Source organism: Rhipicephalus microplus, chromosome 8 (genome assembly GCF_043290135.1).
Source record: "Rhipicephalus microplus isolate Deutch F79 chromosome 8, USDA_Rmic, whole genome shotgun sequence".
NCBI classification, from domain to species: Eukaryota; Metazoa; Arthropoda; class Arachnida; order Ixodida; family Ixodidae; genus Rhipicephalus; species Rhipicephalus microplus.
The window spans coordinates 35500079-35515645 of NC_134707.1; the positions used below are offsets into that span (position 1 = coordinate 35500079).

Here is a 15567-nt window from a genome sequence, read left to right on the forward strand (position 1 = left end):
GACCCGTGTCTACATGTAAACGAAAACGATGATGGGGGGATTCAGCGGACACTAGGTAGGGGGCCTCTGGCTTGACTCAAAAACGAAGAGGACAATCTTGCGGCTCAGCTGTTGAGAACGCTGTTTTCACTGTCTCAAGGCGTACCTGTGATTTGTTCGCGTTGTACTGCGACATTATGCAGTGGTATTGGAAAGTAAAAGCCCAAAAATTAAAAAGAAACACAATCACTAATTATACGAAACAGCAACATGCTCACCGACAGGTGGTCGTCCGTGCCGGAAGTAAATGGGGTGTGGTTCCGAAACATGGAAACATGGAATGCCTTTTTGAGCATGAGAAGTTCGGTGTCTTGAGCTCGATCTCATTTTGGCACTGTCCGTCAAAGCAGCGTGTGCCGCTTTCCACTTCCAGAATACGAAAATACTGCAGGAACTGCCAACGAAGTTCCAGTACTGTGATGGAAAACATTCATATTGAGTATAACGGTGGGCCCTAGGGACAATCAGGGGGCATATTGATACACGCAAAACATGTCATACCTACTTAGTGATGGGAAAGGAGATCGCATCACTGCCAGTCACCTCCATTCAGTTAAGTTAAGTTGTTTGGGAACGTATCAGTGTTTCACTTTGCAGGAAATAAGTTCAACAGTTAACTCGGACAGTGTCATTACTATAGACGGTCTTTGAAGACGCTGATAAGCACAGATGACATCGAATACACAGTGATGCATTAACAATGAAGTAAAATCGCTGACGGCTATGACAAAGGCATTACCTTGAGTCACTTTGAGAGGCGATAACTGTACCTGTGGAAAACTGGGTGTCTGAAAGCGGCTTGCATACTATAGGAAATCAAGGGTGTACGATTACGTTTTCGGAGCAGGTCACACAAGGTTTCAAAATACTCACTTGGTCTTCACGGTGACTGGAACACTAGAATCGAGGTGGTTCTCAGTCCTTCTTTTCACCTTCTTCCATGACTCACACCCACTGTGGGGGATTGGCCAAGAATAGGGGAAGCAACACCCGGCAGCGATGATGTTGATGATGAGGCCTGGCTTGTACTCGCTGAAGAGAATTCGCTGAGTATTCATTACATGAATTTTTAGACACATTTTGAGGTATAAATATTCAAAACAAGAAGGCAGAAAAAAAACGCACCTAGAAGTTAAGGAGTGCAAAAATTTTTTACCACTCAGATCAGACAGTAAAGTTGTTATCTTCAATATTATTATAGCAATAACAAAAAATAATAAACTTTTTTGTTTAAAATTAGCTCATTACTGCTGTAATAACACTCCCACCAAGCCTATTTTTTCGTTTCTTCAAATGCACGTAATCGAAGAAGGTGTGTGTGAGAAGAGGCTGGCGCACTTAGAAAAGTGGTGAACGATTTAGAGCACTCGGGAAAGCTCAGCCCGCCAGCCTCAAGTGTGGCCATAGTTACCGATTCGTTATCTTTGTGTTCGGCGCTCGCCCCCAATAGCGACTCGTATTTATCACGCTCGTTTCTTTTTCTGGTCCCAACTCATATAACTTTACTTCGATTGATCTGGGTTCTGGGACACAAGGATTTGAAAATGAATAAAATTGAGGATGCTCTAGTGAAAGCCACACTCAGTGGTCTGGTACTTACAATTATTCCCACATCAGTACTCATATAACGTGACATATTTCAAAGGCGTGCCATAGTTGAAGACTCTGGTAAGACAATAATCACTCACCTAAACAAACATAGACACCTTTTTGTTTTTTTGGCGTAGGAAGTTCTGGTCAACACGCAATGAAGAAGTTGTTTTTAACAAAATTACGCTGTAGAGTTCCAAAACTAAATTACTACATGCATTGAGCTGGTCCGGCTGCTTCCCCTATTTGCTCATTCTGTAACAAGGATGAAGCAATCGAGCATTATTTTTGATCGTGTACTCGCTTCAAGCCACTGAGAAAAACAGTCTTAAAGCGTCTTTTATACGAATTAGACTGAATTATATTATATTTTTATATTCTTTCCTTGGGAGCACCTTCATTAAGTTATTGTCACCGGGATATCTGTTTTGCTGTACAAAGATTTTTAATTGAATTATGGCGGTTTTGATTGAAAATCTCCCAGTTAGTACAGTTCAATATCTTCCAATCATTTTAAAATTTAATAAACTTAAAAGTAATATTTAACCCACTATATAAATGATCGTTTCTTGACCAATCCCTCAGAATGGTCTTGAGCCAATTGCTTAAGCCATCATCATCATCATCATCTTACTCTGCTATGTGATAGCACTAGGCCATCCTGTAGGCCTCACACTTGTTGAGGAACAAAAGTGGAAAAGTGAGGATGCTCACAAGCATCTTGACTCAAATCACCGCCAAAGCTGCTTTTGGCGATAGCCAAACCACTGAAGCCGAAACGTTCCGGCCAAGAGTTCATCAGTAGGTTAATGCCAACATTTTGTTAATGCCTTTCTCCACTACAGGTTACGTCTTTTCAGAAACGTCACTCGGTGTTTGCTACCTGTGTGTTTGCCTTCACTTTTAGCTAATCGCTGATTAGTAGCAGGAGTCATCCAATTTCTGTGGGATGTACGCGCTAGATATTCTTACGCACAGAGGACGGACGAACCATAGTTTAGACTATAGGCATATACAATATCGCTGTGAAAGAAAAAATCGATATGAATGGTAATAACTCCACGAGTTTATTTATTTATTTATTTATTTATTTATTTATTTTCAAATACTGCAGCCCAATGCAAGGCTATTGCAGGAGTGGGGTACATACAGTAGGAAAGAATATGAGAAACATCAAAACAAGTTCTTCATCAGAACAAATCACAACAATGATCGCCACACTCTAAGCACAACTGGGTACATAAATGAAAAAAAAAGAGGACAACAATGTCATCCCAGTGCCTCCAAAAAATCTGACATATCCATTTCACGGACCGAACCTGGTAGTTCGTTCTAGTAGACAATAATTTTCGGAAAGAAACTGTATTTGAACATATTAGTATGCGTGAAGAATGACCTTATGTTAAGATTGTGACCACGTCAAGTTGGCAGAGCATTAGCATACACGATGTAACTATCTTTAGAAAGCCGGCATGATGAGTGAACATAAGAGTCAAAAGTTTGAAAGAATCAATATCACGCCTAGCGTACAATGGAGATAACTTCAAAGATTTCATTGCAAATGAGGGCGAAAAATCATGGTCATAGCGATGAAAATTGAAGCGAACAGACTTCCTTTGGACAGATTCAATTTTATTCACGTCACCCACTTTGTATGGATTCCACACACACGAAGCGTACTCTAATATAGGGAAGATGAGTGTTTTGTACATTAGTAATTTGGTCGATTTTGGCGATTTAGATGATGTACGTCTTAAATAACCTAACTTTTTAATGCTTTAGACGTAATGTAGTCTTTGTGATGCGATCATTGCATCTTGTGTGTGAGCATAACGCCAAAGGTATTTGTACGTCTGTGCTCGGGGAACTCCGATGTTGTTGAAGGAGTATGCATATCGCGATGATGAATGGCTGTTAGTGAAGGACAAAACTACTGTGTTTTTTTTGGAAATTTTGCGCATCTGCCAGTCCAAGCACCAAGAACAAAACTACGAGAAAGAATCCTGAAGTATGGCATGATCTTTAGAAGAACTAATTACCTGGTAAAGTACACAGTCGTTGGCATACAGGCGAACTTGGGACCTAATATTGCTGCGAAGGTCATTTATAAAAATCAAAAATAAAAGTGGACCGAGAACGGAGCCCTGGGGGACGCCAGATGTGACTTTTACGGCTGAGGACGACTTGGAATTGAATGAGACGAATTGAGAGCGCGAGTTTAGAAAGCTTGCAAACCAGTCAATCAATTGAGGATTATTTAAAATTACCTGTAGTTTACCTAGAAGCTTGCTGTGTATGACGGTGTCGAAAGCCTTCGAGAAATCTATAAATAATGCATCAATTTGATTACCAATGTGTAAATTACTAATAATATCATGCGAAAATTCCACCAGTTGCGTTATTGTGCTGAAGCCGCGACGTAATTCATGTTGTGTGCAGGACAGAAGATTATTCGTTTCAAGAAACTCAGTTATGTGTTTATGAATGATGTGTTCGAGCAGCTTTCCGGAATTGGAGGTAAGTGATAAGGGTCTATAGTTGGAGAGGAGTTGACCGTTTCCTGATTTATGCAGAGGCAGGACCTTGGCTAACTTTCAGGACTCGGGAACTGTACTTGAAGACAAAGATTTGTTAAAAATGATGGTCAAATAACATGAACACCACAGAGCATATTGCACCAGAAAGCTATTCGGAATATTATCGGGGCCAGTGCACTTCTTCGTATCTAAATTGAGAATCAAGTTTAGGATACCATCTGTGCTAATTACCAGATCGTCGACGGACAGCTCTGTATTTGAAGTTCTAAGCGAAATAGAACATTATTGTCGTTCGTGAACACTGACTGAAAATAGGTATTGAACGCATTGGCTATATTAATGGGGTCTTAAACTGCCTTGCTGTCTCATATAGCTGTATCGGTTCTAGCGGGGTTAATAGAAGACCAGAATTTGCGCGGGTTAGATTTTAATAACGCTGGAAGTTCAATTTGAAAACAAAAGTTCCTAGCATATTCCATTTGTTTACGCAGATCTATCACAGCAGTGTTAAAGCGACTGGCAACGTCTGGTTTACCTGTCTTTTTCAAACGGCGCAGACGACGAACGCGACATGAAGTTTGCAGCAAGCTGCGTTTCATCCAAGGAATCTGCAGATTTCTTTTTTTGGTATTTAGAGGAACAAATTGATCAATGCATGACTTCACGACATGCTCAAATGCGCTAACTAAAATGTCAAAATGACCGTGACTACAAATAGCCTGAAAAGAATCAAAGTTCAAAGCTAGCACATCTGTGATAGAAGCGTCATCAGCATGAACGAAATCATGAAACTGCGTAACGCTAAGCTGCTGTTTAATTAGACGGGATGGAAGCGATATGTGCACAGCTTTGTGGTCAGAAATGCCATCAATGACGTCACACTGAAATGCTGTTTGAACTAAATGAGAACTGAGGAAAACGAGGTATAAGTGAGCGTTGTGGCGAGTTCCCACTAATAGCCTGCGCATGACGCCATGGAAGCAGTATAGGTGACTCCAACATGGCGGTTTTTATGCCGCCAAGGCAGTAAATTCGCGTGGCGATTAGCATGCATCTGTGTTAACAAAACAGGTTTATTTTGTCCAGCTCAGTGAAGCAGTAGCTATGGTGCTCGGCTGCTAACATGGAGGTCGGAGGTTCGATACCACTTGAGGCAGGCACATTTCGATGGATGCTAAACGATGGAAGCAAGAGTACTATGCAAATTTCTTCAACCTTCCCCTATGGCGTCTCTCACAATCATATCGTAATTTAAGGACGTAAAACTTCCGATATTATAAAGCGAACAAAATAGTTCATCGAGGTACCATTGATATCCTGTTCGTGGTGTCACGGGTGCATTACAAGGCTCCAACATAACCTCTCATACAAGGAATAGACGCTATGCTGGAAAAGGATAGGCACTTTACTTTGGTCCTAGCTGTCCTCTTCAATAGTGCAACAAATTATTAAGCCTGCCATCTGAGAGAGGGCGTAAGTAGGGGTGTTTGATGACGTGCACGGCGGGATTGTGACATTGTTCATGTCGTGACCAGCGAGTCGTATGATGGTGCCGAATTTTTCAAAGCATTGTTGTTTATGGACAGTGAAGGCAAAATTGACTTTAAACGGGTAGAAATAACCTGGAGAAGGCTAACTGATTGGTGGCTACAATCGAGGCGAGAGTGAAATTCAATCCCTAAACACACAGGGATAGTACTTAACTTTATGGATAGGTGGCGTGAGCCACCGCCCAATTTAAAAAGCACAGCTGGATACATCCATTCATCCAACTTTATTCAAGAGAAAAATACGATGCCAGAGCCACCCACTTCGGAACACACCGCCCATGCTGTCGCTTATTCGATGGCATATCTAAAGGCACGTTTTAAATCCTTCATAGCGTGTGACTGTGCTGCGAAAGATAGCATGCTCAGCATGTATTCTTGCGGTCAGAGAGGTTGTGGGTAAGACACCCGCAGACGAAACTTTCTGACGTCATTTCCGGGATGGAAATACTTAACAAAAGTCTTGGTCGAAACCGGCACATAACATGTTCCTGTTAAAAAAAAACTTGTAGAACGTCGCTTAAGGTAATATGGTCGGATAGGTTATCGCAGTGCAAGCTGCCTATAACTAAAGCCCATATTTAAGAAGCACTTAGTAACATGCGGCCTGGATCGTACCCAAGACCTTCAGGCGAGCAGACGGCCACAATCACCACTAATTCAACGCGGCTGACCCACACACCTGCTCATCTGTGCAGTCCATTCCCACCTCCTCCTCCGCAGCGAATGCCGGCCCGATCACAACAGCATGCACCGCATTAAGGCATCGTTAAATATCGTCAACATAATATGTACTTGGTTGATTCAATTTATTTCATCTTCATTAGTGAATAACACAGTGACTCGGGACGAAAGTGTTTCATATCATTTGTCGTTGCGGTAACGTGGAGATGCCAATCATAATTAATTTCTCAATAATTCCTAGTTCCCAGTTATTTTCACTCATTTTGATGAAGTGTAGTCAGAAATAGTGAAAAAAACGTTGTCAATATACAGCTTAATTATTAGAATAAACAGGTACTTCGTTTCATGGACACATGTAGACAAGTTGTGCGCGTGTCAAGATAAACGACGTACGGGTATGGGTTGAGATAGTTTAATAGCCGTTGACACTGGAATTCTGGGTATCAAGCAACACAAATCGGTGTCACTGCAAAAAACCTAATTCATATTCTCAAATATAAGCTACATCGCAATGTTGAATCACGGCTATAAGAAGGTTCGTGTTTTCGTGTTTTTTTTTCTCTCTCATCATTTTCTGTAGTCAGTCAATACGTTTCGTTTTGCTATACATGATGGACTAAATCTGTACTGACCGAGGCATGGATGTACGAGGGGTGGTCTAACCTACGCCGCATAATCCACAAATACGGTATCATGAGCGAAGATGTATACGTAACACGAATGTTCGAAGCAATCCTCAGAACTTACAGTGCATTACACGCGCGCGTCGAGTGCATAAGGCTTTCCGCTTGGCATTGAAAGTTGTCCGCGAACGGCCTGAACAAGCTTAACGGGAAGCTGCACAAGGAAGATGCGCTGACACCTGTTACACTGCTGTCACTATCTGTTTTCTGAACGCACCCGATGAAGCACAGTGTTATGAAGAGCAACTGCACGGGCGAATACCCCTTGTAACCAGCGCTGCACTTTGCTAGTCCAGGACTAGACCGGTACGCATTGAAAACTAGTGCCAGGCTTGCCCAGGCTTCATAAAGCGCGAACTTGTCATTTTCCGCCTGCGTCGCTGCCGTCACATTCTGGCGACGCTCAAACTCATCTACGAGACATTCTAACGTCCCGTTATTTCCGCTTCGCCCGTCGGTCAGGTCATCGCGTTGTTGAGCACCGCTGTCGTCAGTCTGACCCTTGAAGTACACAGCTGACACGACCTGTCGAGCTATAAGGGAGCCGAGGGTCCCGTAGGTAATGCTTTCGTAAGCGTCATCCGGAAATACTGATTTCGACATGTACACATCTGGCACGACCAGCCTCAGGGGCCTCTCCTTAATGCTTAACTTATAGCTTGGATGATCTGTCCATTTGACGCTGGTTTGGTTCACTTCGGCGTTGTATCGCTGTTTGAAGAGCGCCCACACGTCGTTAGGCAGGTTCTTCGCGTTGTCCAAAAAATAGGTACTCTCGACTGGGAAGTTCTCGCTTGTAGCATTCGCTTCTCGTAAAATACCTTCGAAGACCAGCGGCGCTCGGCCTATCTTTTCGAATAACTCGTCTCTGAACTGCGCAGTAAACCACGTCGCGTCTCGGATCCCCGCTATGGAGGAAGCAACAACCACGTCGGCGACTTCTTTGACCTTATGAATGCGTTGATCCTCGAATAGATATTCATTGCCCAGAGCTGCAGGCAAGGCAACGTCCACCAGGTGATAGCAGTACGTCCTCTGATACTTACGGCCCACCACCGATGCTGCATTGTATATAAGGGCTGCCAGACCGGTACTCGCGAAGCGTCCGACTACCTGGACGATCGTGAGGCCGATAAACGTTAGAACCTCCTTCCTCGGCTTATTTTCTAAAATCTTAGTCAGAGTTTTCAAGTAAGCCGGCTTGTCTACTTTCACCGGAGTAGAACTGAGGATGGTTTCGCCTTGACGAGCATGAGAGGCCACGATTCGTATCCAATGCCTTCCCGAGATACTCGGAGTCACCTGGGCGGCGAACTGGTAGACGTTTGCATACGATGTCTCATTGGATTCGTGAGAGTGTGGCTCAAGCTCGGTGAGCACTTCGCTTTGAAAGCGAGCCAGGTCATTGCACCACTTAGTGTGGTTCACCGAGTCCCTGTCGCCATTTGTGTGATCTGACCCTTTGTTGAGCTCGACGTGCAGAGCGCAGATGTAGCGACTGTGGTCCTGCCGTGACTTGTATTCGGCGAAGAGAGTGGTAAAGTCCAAGCCCACTGAAGAGTCCAGGAACGTGAGCTGGCCGGTGGAAGAGGGGATGTGGGCGTAGAATATGTAGAAAAGCACCGGACATCGCCACTGGAAGGACAGGTCGAGAAGAATTCCAATGGGATCGACTCTCTTGTTGACTTCGGGCCATGGTGATCCCATCACCGAGTCCAGGAATTCTCTGAACGAACCTGTTGCCATCTCTCCAACGACAAGGCAGCTATGGTACAGTGCAACGGCCTTCTCAAAGCGGTTCTGAATTCGCGCGGGAACTTTTGCACTGGTGGCACGTTCTATGACCTCGTCTTGTAAGGCAAGCATCGCGTCTTCCAAGAAAGTGCGTCCTCCAGCCTCTGAAATTGCAAGATAATTACTCATATTGACTCGTCAGCGTTGCTAATCGACTCATCGAGTTAAAGAGCAATCGTCTGCCAGCGAATTTTTTACGTCTATTAGTGGTTGCGTGCTTTTGTGTCGGACACGCATCTACAAATGAATAGTTGGGAAGAAGATAATACATTCGCACCGCAAAACATCGTAGCTACTGGCGCACATTCAGAAAGATCACAAGGGGAACGAGCTTCTAGCAATTGTGGCCAATTTGTTTTTAGAAATGACTTTTCTTTTAATCACGTAAAAATGAGATGATACTTTTAAAGGGAACTAAACAGAAACGAGCATTTGAGAAAGCTTGTGCCCTACAATGGAGGGCTCCAGATTTGAGCAAGTTCATGGGAAGTGTGCAATAATTTACTGTCGAAGAATTCACGTATAACGTTTCAAATACAAATATAAAATAAGGGGCACTTGCAAAGGGTGTGCCCCTTAGCATGAACAAACCCCCCCCCCCCCAGCCCAGCCAAAAGGGGTTCAAAACCCCCTCCTCCATTATTTACGCCACTGATCGTCCCTCAGACCACCGTGGCGGACAGATGCTGAGGGCGCTCGACTGTTGAAATAAAAACGTAAGGCAACTCTATTTAATTACTGTGAAACCTGAGAAAGGGCATCGTAAGGGCCCCCCGTGGTCCCCCTTCGTAAAGTTCAAACTGCTCCGCTAACCAAAGTGTCAAAGACGCCAATGTTCGAGCTAAGAAAGCAGGATTCCCCCGCCACGAGTTTAAATTCGCTAAGCAGGTGCACATACTCGATGTCCGGCATGCACGCTACTTTTCTCTGTCCTTTATCCAACAACAAGAGCTTAACTTGGGCAAGTTGATTCATCGTGATTATGTTCTATAGTAACAGCGCGACAACTTCAGGAAGAGACAGAAAGGACAGGAAACAGCGCTCTTTCCTCTCCTTTTTGGGTCTTCCTGAAGTTGCCGCGCTGTTACCACAACATAACCCTTTATCTAGTTCCGTCAGGTTGTTTCCCCCATCAGATGTAGTCACGCAATGAAGCAGCTCTGTGCCAGCGCAGTTCCGGTGCAGAAGCGGCGCAGAGAAAGGAGCATTCGCTTCCTCGGCGAGACAGTGGTGTCTAGAGTTTCTGTATATGCTACCGTAGGTAGCATACACAGTAACTCGAGTGGTGCCCTCTCTCGAGCTCTGCTGGACTGCACGCTAAGGGTGCCAAATGTTTTAGCACTTTTAAGTAAAGGCAGCGGTTACTTCTTAGCATATCTGTTAAATAAATGCTGTAGACTTTGTTTATTTTAAACCATGTTTGAAAACTGTTACACATCTCATGGCCTCTAGTTAGTGCATTTCTGTGAGCGTGATCACGTCACATGAGATGTATTAAAGCCAGATTCCTGAAGCGTTCCACACAAAAGAAGTCGTGTCATCGCTGCCAGCAGAAAAAAAATTCCTCTTGAGTTCCGGAAAACTTACATGGCCTGGTCAGACCCAGCCATCAGCGTTCTCCCATTGTGCGTCAGAGCTCAGAATTTGTGCTCAGTGCAGTCTATAGTACCTACCTGGCTTCCAGCGAGAACATACGAAGGCGTAGAAGTCTTGGCACGGGTCCCGAGTGGTGTCCATGGAGGCCTCGAGCAGGTCCATGAAGCGTCGACACGACGGGGATCTGCAGGGTTCGCTGATGCTCTGCGACACCCGCGACCGAGTCAACAAGAAGACGAACACCATCAGAAGGATGGACACCGCAAGTGTCGACAGCAGCAACGTGGCGATCCTTCTGTACCGCTGGTGGCGGCGACGCTCAGGCGATTGTCCTGAGACGAATGCAGGTGACTGTGGCAGGAGTGTTTAAGTTGTTTATTACAGTAGCTAACTTAGTTGCACATATTGAATACATGCAGGGCTAGAAAGCACCACCAGGAAAGTAAACACTCGGGTTAAGCACTTTTATGGCCTTATTCAGGGTCGTACTCTTTCTGCAGCGTTTATATTTACCCTGTAACTGATCGCCAACCTCGTCAATATCATCATCGTTGTCGTTTGCAACGACAGCAGCAGACGGAGCAGATGTTTATCGCATGGCCAATTCATACACGAATCATCGTGTTCATCACACCGCCTCTATTACGTGCGAGGTCATCACCTAAATAAGGCAGCTACACTCCCTGTCATCACCCCTGTGTTCAGACATGTCCATTATCTGCTCGATGCATTTCATGCCCCTTGCCGTCCCATGTTTTTTTTTTTTGCCTAGAGTCCACTCCTCTCTGGAAGTGTCGATGACTCACCCGATCCTGGAGTGTCGACTGGGTGTCCACTCTCAATCATCGTAGGTGCCATCTTGCCTTTTAATGTTACGGCAAACACTGAAATACCCGCTGTTGACGCTTTCCTGAATATAATAAATAATTATGCACAATGAGACCGCGGTTGCTATCCCGTATACAAGGTGGTCCCGTGACAGCAGCACATTGATATGTGTCGCTTGCCGATACGGCTCGGTGGGTCCTCCGCTATATATTTTCATCGAAAGTCAGAATGACCAGGAACTTTGTAGGCGACCGAAAGCGCCGTAGGTGGTCATAGAGTGAACATTAACGCTGGTATGTTAATTAACAATAACGCTGTGAGTGTTATTACATGTATGTTTTTGCTAAGGAGGGGTCGTAGCAGCTGTTAGCGGGCGGTGGCATGCCATGCCCCCCTCCTGGTTTTTAATCTGTGGGGGCGACGGCCCCCACTACCACCCTGGTTCTGGAGCCCCTGCATGCTTTCGACGTATTCGACTTCGCACCAAGCGCGTAATGTCGTTAATACTCACGACAGGTATGGGCCCTTCGACGCTTGGAAACGTCAGCTCCGTACTATTTAAAAATAATGAGTTCCTCCTTAATCCAGCAGACTCGTATAGTGTACCGGTTGCAGGAACAGCAGCAGCCGGTGTTTTCACTCTTTTGGGATGTTGACGCTTGGATGAGTTCGCATCCATTTTTAGTACGTTCTTCTTGCTTGCGAGCACTGATACATGCCCACTACGTCGGAGAATTGTCATAGACATATCCGCAACCATATTCTGTGGAACAGGATCTTGAGCGCACAGCGTTCTTATCATGTCTACCTTTTTATCATGAGTACACTTAAAACATTTGTAATCTTTTTGACATAAACATTCAGAAAGAAGATGTGTTTTCAAAAATTGTTGACACGCTGGGACGGTTTCCTTTACAGTGGGGAATAGCTTTGCCGAATGTGAGCGTACTTGGTAAGTAAATGTAATTTATCGATAAACTGAATCGCACCCGCAGCAAAATGCAGATTGTGTCCAAAAAGAACAAGCACGACAACTCATTGATTTAATTGATATATGGGGTATATCATCCCAAAACCAGCGTATGATTGTGAGAGGTGCCGTAGTGAAGGACTCCGGAAATTTCGACTAATTAGAGTTTTTTAACGTGCACCCAAAAGTGAGCACACGGGCCTGCAGCATTTCCGTCTCCATCGAAAATGCAGCCGCCGCAACCGGGATTCGATCCCGCGACCTGCACGTCAAACAAGCGTGACGTGTTGGTTACCAATCCCGATTGATCAAGTTTGCTTTATGACCAGCTTTTTGTTTTACTAGAACAATAGTTTTGACGTTAGTTTTGTGAAATGCAGTTTTTTTTTGGCTTAACAAAATACAGTAATTCCGGTCGCAAAACAAGCCTTTCTCCAATTTTCGCAAGTTAATATTTCCGAAACTATGACTTCAAGGTCATGGTTTCAATCGCATAACAATAACTGTTGGCGTTTAACGTCCCGAAACACCGGCGTGATTCTGAAGAACGCCGTAGAAGAGGGCTCAGCATATTTCGACCACCTGGTATTTTTACCGTGCTCCTAATTCACGTACTCGGACCTCAAACATTCTTGCCTCCGCCAAAAATCGAAAATTCGGCTGCCGCGGCCTTGATTCTGCCCCACCCCCTTGCTCTCCCACGCCAGCCACCGGGGCAGCTAAACGCCTTTGATCCCGGCCATGACATTTGAATTTCGGTGGGGGCGAAATGTCAGTTCATGTTCAAGAATAGCCGATTTTTGACCATCGGGAGCCCTCTAATACGCCGTCTCTCTTGATCATATCATAACTTCGAGACGTGAAACCCCAATATCATTATTTTTGACATGCACACAATGGCCGCGCCCAGCTGCTCGTTCCAAATTATCTCGCAAACGTGATAGTTTTGAAAGTGGAGCACATGCAAGCTACACGTATAACTAGATTTATCGAAAAGAAAAAATTTGTCGTCCCATGATACACTATCTTTGTCTGGTTACTGATGTCACAATCTATGCTAGTTTGTAGATGCGCTAGAGTTTTCTATCTGTGACCAAGTATTCAAACATGTATGTGTGCCGAAATTTCGGCTATCTCTTACTTGCAGAAACGTTTTACGTCACGAAAGCGATGGAAAGAAACTGGTTGGGTCATTTACGCTAACTATTCTTGTATGGGACGGTAATAGTTGTGGACGGGGCTACCATTTATTTCTCGGTCGTGAACGAGTACACGCGCAACTTTGTCGGCTGTGGGAGTGAAGCCTAACACGAAGGAATGGACAAAGCTGAAGACCTCTGGAGTCTTAAGAGAACCCGCCAGCGGTATGGTTCAAACAGTGAGTCACCACCTAAGAACCCGAAACGAGGAAGCGATGGGCCAGTGCTTTTTACCGGCGAAGGCATCGAGGAGATGATGCGGACATATTTTTCCGAGAATACTGGCACCTTGGAAACCGTGAAGGTGAGCGCTGTGGCCTCAGTCGTCAACCACGTGATCTATAATATTTTGTAAGAATGGCAGGCGTCACTATCTTAGGTGTAGCATTCCGCACGCCAGCGCTGTGAATCCGCAACTGTCGTTAATTGGGACCAGGACAAAATGCAGTTGAACGGCTAGTTTCGCAGTAATTCAGTTGTCAACGTCAAGGGTATTGCGCCAAAAATTGCGAAATATTCAATTATTCTAACCATTGGTTGATTGATTGATATGTCGGGTTTAACGCCTCAAAACCACTTTATGATTATGAGAGACGCCGTAGTGGAGGGCTCCGGAAATTTCGACCACCTGGGGTTCTTTAACGTGCACCCAAATCTGAGTACACGGGCCTACAACATTTCCGCCTCCATCGAAAATGCAGTCGCCACAGCCGGGATTCAATGCCGCGACCTGCGGGTCAGCAGCTGAGTACCTTAGCAACTAGACCACCACGGTGGGGCAACCTGAGCCATTGGTACGATGGCAGAACAGAAGTCAGGCCTTCTGCAGCGTTCTGTCACTGAGTCATGTCAAGTGTTAAAACCTTGGGCAACTTTTAAGCTTAACATCATATAGAATGGCAGTGATATCATGTCCCACGTGCATACTTCAACCACTTAGAGCATACCTTTTGTTGTATGATGTTCCAATTGCGCATAACTTCAATGTAATTGCTGAAGTTGAAAGAGGCTTGTGTCGGTGAAGCTTTCTTCGCATATGGCTGGTTATGCACAATGGGTAGCATGTTTTGAACCATGAACAATTATGATCCTCAAATCTTTTCTAACTCGCTCTACACTCGCTACGTGGTCTTAAGGGTAAACGTGGAAGTACTTTTGTGCCTTTTGTAACGGGTATCCGGCTGCAAAATGCCAAGCCAATACGATAAGCACATGTTGTGACACCCGACGGCAATCTACGCTTGTATACCACGCAATATAAACGCGATGTTACATCTATTGTGTGAGCTGCTCCCAAGATGCGTGTGTTTGAAAATCACGCGTTTTTTTTCACCAAATTTTCAAGCAGATTAGGTTATTTCCAAGCAGGCTCGTGGCTGGTTTAATAGACCACCTGATTGTCACGCAAACGGCCTGCATTTGATCCTCACGCAGAGAAAGTAGTATTTATTAATTTTTTTACTTGCATCATTTTTTAGGTGATGGACAAAGTGGTTTTTCGCTCGCAACCAATGACGACGACACTGTAATTTCTGCGAAACGAGCTCTTTAAATGGGCCCTGCAACACGTTTTTAGGTAGTTATAGAATCAATTCATTAAACAAGCTTATTGCCTCACAAATTCATCACCATAACTTTTTTTTTATTTACACAGTACGAGCGGAGATAAGTCGCACACTGTGACTGCATTTTCTTTTCTCTCACTCCATGAAAGCGCCGTGAAGATAAGCAGGGAAGGACGGCACGGACATAGTTTCTTAAAATTAACTAGAGGGGACTCTGGCACTGCGATCGTTCAGCGACAATGGGAATGATGGGTAGTACACACGTTTGCCTTTTCTTCGTACTTGCAGACGGCGAATCGTACTTGTGGCTTCCTTTATTGCTGGTTATGGTTTTGTTTTGAAGGAAAGAATGAACCATTTTGAAATTTGTGACCCGATTCAAAATAGTAAGCCTAAAAGAATAGGGTTGTGAAGCGCGAACGCTGAACATTTGCTAAATTATTTTTCGTAAAAAAAAACTGCTGCCACATGAACACACATGGAGCCAGACGCAAGCCAGAAGTACGAATATTAAACAAATTTGTGTCAAACCTAT

General features: G+C 44.5%; 2 protein-coding genes across 2 annotated transcripts in view; one reads left to right on the forward strand and one right to left on the reverse strand.

The window, feature by feature from the left end:
• Positions 1-908: 908 nt before the first annotated feature.
• On the reverse strand, positions 909-11328 carry LOC142768239 (membrane metallo-endopeptidase-like 1). The gene is made up of 4 exons (XM_075870188.1): positions 11277-11328; positions 10548-10802; positions 7298-8978; positions 909-1071 (listed from the first exon to the last, which is right to left on the reverse strand). The coding sequence occupies exons 1-4, from the start codon at positions 11326-11328 to the stop codon at positions 909-911; spliced, it is 2151 nt and encodes a 716-aa protein (XP_075726303.1).
• A 2083-nt stretch (positions 11329-13411) lies between these two features.
• LOC142761745 (uncharacterized) overlaps positions 13412-15567 on the forward strand; it is a 28387-nt gene continuing 26231 nt past the window's right edge. Inside the window, exon 1 of the mRNA XM_075871532.1 lies at positions 13412-13771. Within this exon, the coding sequence (XP_075727647.1) occupies positions 13586-13771 (186 nt within the window). The 5' untranslated portion in view covers positions 13412-13585. The remainder of the gene's footprint in view (positions 13772-15567) is intronic.

Excerpts from the sequence above, each read along its gene's own strand:
- LOC142768239 (XM_075870188.1), bottom strand. The coding sequence starts at position 11,328 with ATGGCACCTACGATGATTGAGAGTGGACACCCAGTCGACACTCCAGGA. Across the intron at positions 10,803-11,276 it reads AGTCGACACTCCAGGATCGG|GACAATCGCCTGAGCGTCGC; the intron begins GTGAGTCATCGA and ends CATTCGTCTCAG. Across the intron at positions 1,072-7,297 it reads ATAACACTGTGCTTCATCGG|CGAGTACAAGCCAGGCCTCA; the intron begins GTGCGTTCAGAA and ends AATTCTCTTCAG.